This window comes from Octodon degus, unplaced genomic scaffold (genome assembly GCF_000260255.1).
Source record: "Octodon degus isolate 3935 unplaced genomic scaffold, OctDeg1.0 scaffold00092, whole genome shotgun sequence".
Taxonomy (NCBI): domain Eukaryota; kingdom Metazoa; phylum Chordata; class Mammalia; order Rodentia; family Octodontidae; genus Octodon; species Octodon degus.
In genome coordinates, this window is record NW_004524668.1 from 8,767,465 (window position 1) to 8,774,944 (window position 7,480).

Consider the following 7,480-nt stretch of genomic DNA (forward strand, 5'->3'; position numbering starts at 1 on the left):
GAAGAGGAAGAGGAAGAGGAAGAGGAAGAGGAAGAGGAGGAGGAAGAGGAGGAGGAAGAGGAGGAGGAAGAAGAAGATGATGATGATTTGGAAAAGAGACCAGGGGCAACTTCCCCTGCCCCAGACAAGTGGCCTCCCAGAAAACCACGCTGCTTCTCTAGGGATTCAGGAAAATCTGAGACTCTGAGCTGCCTCTGGCCCTGGAGCCTGACAAGGCAGTTCACAGCCAGTGGCGTTGCTTGGGATGGCTTCAGGGCTCATGCCACATGGTCCTGGGCCACCCCAGCCTGTGACTGCCCTGCTACGGCTCAAGCCCCATGTCTGCACTTGGGCAGCTGGGCTGCGATCCACAGCTGCTCCGCTCCCACATCCACACTCCCAGTTCCAGCAACCCAAGAAGAAGTCCCGAGGGGACACACCACCCTACCTGCCTGCCCCATCTCTCCTACACCTGCATCCAGAGCTGGGCAGCTGTGGGTGGCCTGAGACCAAGAGAGCAGCTTGAAGCCCTGGCAGCTGGGCCGTGCCCAGCTCCTTTGCTATGCAGAGCCTCAGTTTCCCCTTCTGTGCAGCGAGGAGAGTGTGGAAGCAGGGCTCTGCTTCTGCCTTGCTCACCCAAGTGCCCAGGTCTGGGCAGTGCCCAGAACATCGGTGGTGTCCTTGCAGGTTCCAAACCCCTGGCTCTGGATGGACCACACAGGAGCCCAGGGGAAACACACTCTGGAGCCTTCCCAGATGCCAAGAGGAATCTCAGGGCACTGCATTTGTGAGAGCTCCCTCAGAGTTGGGGTGCCTTTGAATTCAAGAGGGTAGATACTTTTGGGGTAGTTAGTATGGGGATTGAACCCAGGGCCTTTGCACTAGGATGCATCCTCAGCTCTTTTTAAAATTTGAGACAGGGTCTCACTAAATTGCCAAGTTGCCCAGGTCAGGTTCAAACTTGGCAATCCTCCTGCCTAGGCCTCCGGGAGAGCTGGGATTGCGGATGTGCACCACAGCGCCCTCCCAAGGCCCGGGTCATCACGGAAGCTCTCCCCGTCCCTGAGGTCTTGGGAAAGAAGCACGCCCAAGTCGGGGAAATGGCCTTGATGACCTTTGGAGGTCCCTCCTGGCCACCAAAGCCAGAAGGTTCCGCATTTACGTGGATGACGCCTGCCTGGTGGTGGGCGGGGGTGGGAAAGGCATCAAGGTCCAGCAGGAGTGACTCAGGCCCTCGGCACCATGACAGAGCTTCTGCATTTAGCCACTGGCTCCCGTTCCCTGGCTGTGCCGAGCTCCCGGCCCCCCTGAGGCCCCCACCACTCTGCCCCTCACCTCTGCGTTATCACTTCCCGCCAGCCCTACCAGTAGCACCCCTGGCCAGGACTCTGGGACACTGGGAGTGACAGACCCCTCCTGCTCCACACCCTGGCCCCCACCGTGCCCTGCCCTTCCCCTCTTATAGCACGGGGGCACCTGTGACAGCCCTGCAGGGAGCCCACAGGACAGAGCTCCAGACTGGGGCTTGTGGGAGCCAGAGAAAAGGGGGCAGCCTTCCTAACAGGGGGAGCCAAGACCCCTAAGTGTTCTTCACAAACAGTGCCTGGGGAGCAGTGCAGCTGCAGAGGGGACAGAGGACGTCGCAGGGGAGCCTCCAAACAGGGACCAGCCACTGGGGCAGTGCATGTCTGCGATCCCATGAGGCAGGATGGCAAATTGGAGCAGAGCCTGAGCAGTTGAGGGACTTAGTGAGACCTTGTCTCAAAACAAGAGTGAAACAAAAGGGCTGGGATGTGGCTCAGTGTGAGGGTCCTGGGTCTAATTCCTAGTCACACACACACACACACACAAAGACCACTGCCAGGTGCTGGGCATAGGCAAGGGCTCTGCTATGATACCTGGATAGCTGGGTGACTAAGCAAATGCTGGGAAGGGAGGGAGCTGGGGTCCTGCTGCTCTGAGGAGGGAGGGCAGGATTTGGTAGGAGAACCCAAATTGTGACCTGAACAGACAGCCAGCCACCTCCCAGCTCTGTCTCATCACTCCTTGGGGTTTTCTGTCTCTGAAGGTATATCAAAGATGGGTCTGGGTTCGAATCCCAGCTTTATCTCTTGCAAAAAGCCTAGCCCCTCTCTTTAGGTGTCCTTTGTTTTCCTGTCTGTACAATGGACATAATGTCTCACTGTGAGTGGGGGTGGGAAGAGTTGAGGACTATTCTGCAAAGGGGAGCCTGTGTCCAGAGTCACCCTGAAGCCAGAGATAGGGTCCCCGTCTCAGTCTGAGGTCAGATAGATAGTTGCTGGAAAGTTGACTGCCTAGATCTTTAAGGCCAGTGACCTATGTTTTTGAGCCCAGCTCCAGCCCGGCCTCAGATGTCAGCTCACCTCCCCAGGCCCCTAAACGTCCCAAGAGCAGTAGAGTCCAGGTCCCTGAAGGAGCTGGCAGGGGCAGAGCAGCACATTCCCCCCACAGGGGTGTCCCCAGCTCCTGACACCCCATAAGGTGGTTCTGTACCCTTCCTGTCCTCAAGGAGTTTACAGTCTGCTGGCCTGAAGGGAGAGAGGCACCATCCCAAGCGAGCACCCAAACTGATGGGGTGACACCAAACCTACAAAGTCTGGGGTCAGAAGTGGGCCCCGGGTGGCAGTGGGACAGGCTCCAGTGCCCTGCTCCTACCCTGTGGAGTGTGGAGGCCCTGGGGCCAGAGCCACGGCCCTGGAATGCCAGGCGGTGAGCTCAACCCTCCGCCTGCCTGCGTGAGGCTGTCAGCAGCGTGGTGCTTGGAGAAGATTTCCAGCCCCCTCTGGACCTAAAGAGGCCTAAATTTAGCGCGTAGACAAGGGGCTGGCCCCACGCCCAGGGACAGTCGGCCCTTATAAAGCGCGGGCGGCCGCGGCCCAGCACGCTCAGTGAGCCCCGCACCCACGCCTTCTCCTGCCAGCCTCTGCCCGCTCAGGGCCCAGCGCTGCCCGTGCATGAGCCACCGGACCTCCTCCTCCTTCAGAGCGGAGCGAAGCTTCCATTCCTCCTCTTCCTCCTCGTCCTCATCCTCGTCCTCCTCCTCCGCTGCCTCCCGTGCCCTCCAGCCTCAGGAGCCGCCCATGGAGAAGGCCCTGAGCTTGTTTTCGGATGACTTCGGTAGCTTCATGAGGCCTCACTCAGAGCCCCTAGCCTTCCCAGGCGAGTGAGGGGCTCCAGGGGCAGGGGCCATGCGGAGGTTGGGGACACCACTCCAAGGTGCTGTGGCTGCCACCGCCAGGAACAGGTGCTATGCAGCCTGCAGCCAGCTGTGGCCACCCTGACAGATGTGGCCACTAAAACAGATGTGGCTGTGCAAACAGCTGGGCTCCAGGGTGTCCCCCGCAGGTCCTATAACTTGCTGGAGCCTTAGAGGACTGGCAGGAACTGAGGGGATTAGGGCTGCCACAGGCTGATGTCCCCAGGGTGCGTGGGGCCACCAGGGCAGGCTCCAGGAGGAGGTGGCAGTGGGGACCAGGAGCAACACTGCCTGGCAGTGCTGCCCCTTCCCCTAGCCAGGGACACAGACCCAGGTGGCCCTGCCCAGCTAACATCGCCATTCCCACAGCTCGCCCCGGGGGACCCGGCAACATCAAGACCCTCGGAGATGCCTACGAGTTTGCAGTGGATGTCAGGGACTTCTCCCCTGAGGACATCATCGTCACAACCTCCAACAATCACATCGAAGTTCGGGCTGAGAAGGTGAGCCTGGCCCAGCACCTGGCCCCCAGGCAAGCTGAGGACCAGGGCCCCTGTAGCTCAGGGACCCCCTTGTGCCTCTCTCCACCCTGGGGTGTCCAGATGTGTAGCACAGGAGCCCCCCAACAGCTGAGGAGCCTTCGGGGGTAGTGGGAGAGAGGTGTGAGGGGTTGACACAGTGTGGGGGCCAGGGAGTGGGGGACAGTGGTGGAGTGAGGCCAGATCCCCTAGCAGGGGCTGAAGGGCAGCTGGGGAGGTGGATGGCTGTCCCCACATACTACCCCTCCAGACCTCTTCCACCGGGAACCAGAATCCCAGACCCCCAAGTTGTAGCCTAGGTTGGGCAGAAGACTTGAAACTCAGGGTCCCACACCCTCCAAGTGACACATCCTCTACCCACAGATCTCAGAGCCACTGGGTCACTGAGCCTGAGCCCCAGGAGGCCTGGTGGGCTCCTCACGGACAAAGGTTGTGCCCAGGCTGTCAGGAAAGCCAGTCTGGGCTGAGAACAGATGTGACCAAGGCTTCCTGCTCCGCCCCTGAGTGTGTGAGGCTGGAATGGGAGCCCCTGCCAGCAGAGTGAGGATGGGGCCAGAGGCAGCACGTGCCGCCCTGCACCCCGACTGTGACTCAGCTTTCGCAGACTCCTCTGGACACTATGTGCTGGCAGAGCTGTGGGGGCAGGGTGGGGCAGCCTGACCGGAGGCAGACCCGCAGGTGCCTGGGGTCTAAGAGCAGGGCGCTGTCAGCACTCAGGGCCTGGCTGTGAGGGGGTCAACCTGGGGACAGCCTGCCCTGACCCATCACCTCCCCCGCAGCTGGCGGCTGATGGCACTGTCATGAACACCTTTGCACACAAGTGCCAGCTGCCGGAGGACGTGGACCCAACCTCGGTGACCTCGGCCCTGCGGGAGGACGGCAGCCTCACCATCCGGGCACGGCGTCACCCACACACGGAGCACGTCCAGCAGACCTTCCGGACGGAGATCAAAATCTGAGGCCCTCAGCTGCTCCCTGCGCGCTCTCTCTCCTCCCCACCGGCCTCCCTGGAGCCTGCTGAGCCCTGGATGATGCCCCCCCAGGATATCTGAGCTCAGCTCCCAGAGCACCTAAGCCCCAGGCGGGCATCACCCCCAAACTAAGGTCCTCTGCTCTACATAGGGCAAGCTGGCAACCCCCTTGCCTTACTGTGGCCCCCAGAGTCCAGATATCTGTCAATTACACATTGGGGCTGGGTAGGACAGCAAGGTCCTAAATACCTACTTTTTTTTTTTTTTTTTTTTTTTGGTTATTATGAGACAGGGTCTCGCTATGCAGTTCAGGCTGGCCTTGAGCTCACTTTGCAGCCCAGGCTGGTCTCGAACTTACAACCATTCTCCTGCCTCAGCCTCCCAAGTGCTGGGATTACAGGCCTGCATCTCCATGTCCAACTTAAAGACCCACTTTGAAGAAGAGGGTGGGGATAGGTCACGACTCTGGACAAAAGATTTGCAGGACAGACAGATGGATACACTTCTCAGTGGTGGGAGAACTGGGGACTGGGGGTTCCTGGGTGAAGCAGGGCAGCTCATACTGAAGGAAGGACACAGGCAAAGTGCCCATCCAGGTGGGACTCCCTGAGGGCCTAGGATCACACAGCCGAGATGGCACCTCCCCAGGCCACCCCCCTGCAGCCCAGCCAGCCAGCTGTGCCAGGACAGGGTGTGTCTGCCTGCATAGATGGGAGTTTTCCAATACAGCTGGTTCGTGACAAACCGGGTGAAATGCTGCTGTCCTCTCCCTCCTTGGTGCCTGCAGGTGTTCAGGACCTGTCCACCCCCACCTCAGACCTGGGCTCCAGGGCCACTCCCCCTGCAGCCAGGGTCCCCTACAGCAGTCGCCCCACCCCTTGGGTGCACCCACCCTTCCCCCGTCTTCTATCTGCCTATCTAGGGACTGTGTGGGACCCATACCCCATGCCCCATTGTCCTTCGAATCCTCAGCATCAACATTGAGTGAGGCCAAATCAGAGCACCCTAAAAGAGGGCTCAGCCCCTCAACTTTTATCCATAGGGAAACTGAGGCTCTAGTGAGCCCTTAGACACTGGCCTTGGTTGCTGGAGGGTAGATGGAAACCCCGGATGTTTGTGGGCCTCCCCATGTCTGAGGCCAAGGGGCGTCCTCTCGCTTTGTCCCCCTGGGGCTCCATGTCCTGGCCCACATTGTCCTGTTGGATGGAGGGTCACAGAAAGAGCGCCAAACCCAGTTCCCTTCTGGTCACCATCCCGTGATTCAGTCTTCCAAAGCAGGGGGGAGGGGAGAGGGTGGTTCACAGTCATTGGGGGGTGGGGTCAAATCTGTCCCTGCCCCGTGGCTAGGTTCCATGGCAGAGGGCCTCTGAGCCCTCTCATTGTGGGGCACTTGGGGAGGGTGGGAAGGGTGGCGGGAGAGTCGGGGGCTGTAACCTATACACACAATAAACGACGATGTCACGGATCTCTGGAGGTCCCCTACCTGCAGTTCCCAAGCCCGGGATGGCGGCAGCTGGGCTGCGGAACCCAAAAGCTAAGGTGAAGCTGCAGCCCTCAGGAATGTGGGTGTTCCTGGGCAGCCCTCTGCTCCCCTGGCCCACCTGGGGGAGTCCCGGGACTGTCTCCGTGGGACACCTTCAGGCACCCCGCTCCCTAGCTGCCTGTCCTTTCTTTCATTCCTTCTTTCACTCCAGAGATATTGATAGTCCTGAGTTTGTACCGAGCACTGCACCAGCACCTCCCAGGTGAAGGGACACGAAGAGAGTGCCCTTCCTCTACCCGACCGGGCTTCTGAGACCCTGAGAGGCTGAGTGGCTGGCCTAAGGTCACGCAGCTGGGACGGGGAGCTCTGGCGTGCCCTCACCCCACCCCCAGGCCCCAGGGAGCTCCAGGACGGAGGCCTCTGCATGTCGCCAGCCAGCGGCTGCGGTCAGGAGCAGGGCAGAGCAGCGCGGTATTTCCAGCCTCCTGACTCACGGATTCCGAGGCTATTTGCAGCCGGACGCTCACAGCCGGCTGCGTGGAGGGAAGAGGCCGACGAGCTCCCCTCTCCCTGCCCCCAGCCAAGATCAGGGTCACCTTGACGCCCAGCCCGCGAGGTCCCGCCCTCGGCCAGGGGTGCGGGGTGGGGGGCGCTACCAAGATCCACAGGGCTGGACCACCCCCTCCAGGTCCCGTCCCACCGCATCCCTGTGCACCCGGCCTGTGCGAGCCCCGCCCCGGCCAAGGTGACCCCACGCTTTGTGTCTCGGTGCCCCCCCCCCAGGCTAAATATAGGCTTGGCTGAGCCCAGCAGGCTGAGAGTGACCAAGCCTCCATTCATCCCGCCCAGGCTGGCCACGCCCCAGTGTGGGGCGGCTCTGTTACCTTGGCGGCGGCAGCAAGGAGGACAGCGGCTCAGAGAGGCCAAGTAACTCGTTCAAGTTCACCCAGCTTGGAAGCGAGGTGGCTGGGATTTGAACCTTTGCCTGTGGCTCTGAGAGGCCTCGGTTGGGTCCTCCCAGATCAATCTCCCCTAACCCTCCCTGTAAGCCCCAAGAGTTCCTTCGCTCACTCCCTCCCAGCAGGACAAGGGACTCCTGGTCTCATAATTTTGAAAAGGGCCTGAAAAGACAAAGCCAATAAGGTTCTCTCACATTTAAAGGCTGGGTTCAGGTCAAAGGGCCCCTCCTCCAGAAAGCCTTCTGGAGCTCCCAGCAGTCAAGCCAGTGATGCCCCCTCCCCCAATCCTGCCTTCAAAAGCACCCCAAAGGCAGATAAGGGGGGGGGCACAG

The 7,480-nt window shown here is 60.5% G+C and overlaps 1 protein-coding gene across 1 annotated transcript; it reads left to right on the forward strand.

Moving 5' to 3' along the window:
* The first annotated feature begins 2,864 nt into the window (after positions 1–2,864).
* Positions 2,865–4,859, forward strand: Hspb7 (heat shock protein family B (small) member 7). Its single transcript, XM_004637699.2, has 3 exons — positions 2,865–3,159; positions 3,566–3,699; positions 4,515–4,859. The coding sequence occupies exons 1-3, from the start codon at positions 2,955–2,957 to the stop codon at positions 4,692–4,694; spliced, it is 519 nt and encodes a 172-aa protein (XP_004637756.1). The 5' UTR covers positions 2,865–2,954; the 3' UTR covers positions 4,695–4,859.
* Positions 4,860–7,480: the final 2,621 nt, after the last annotated feature.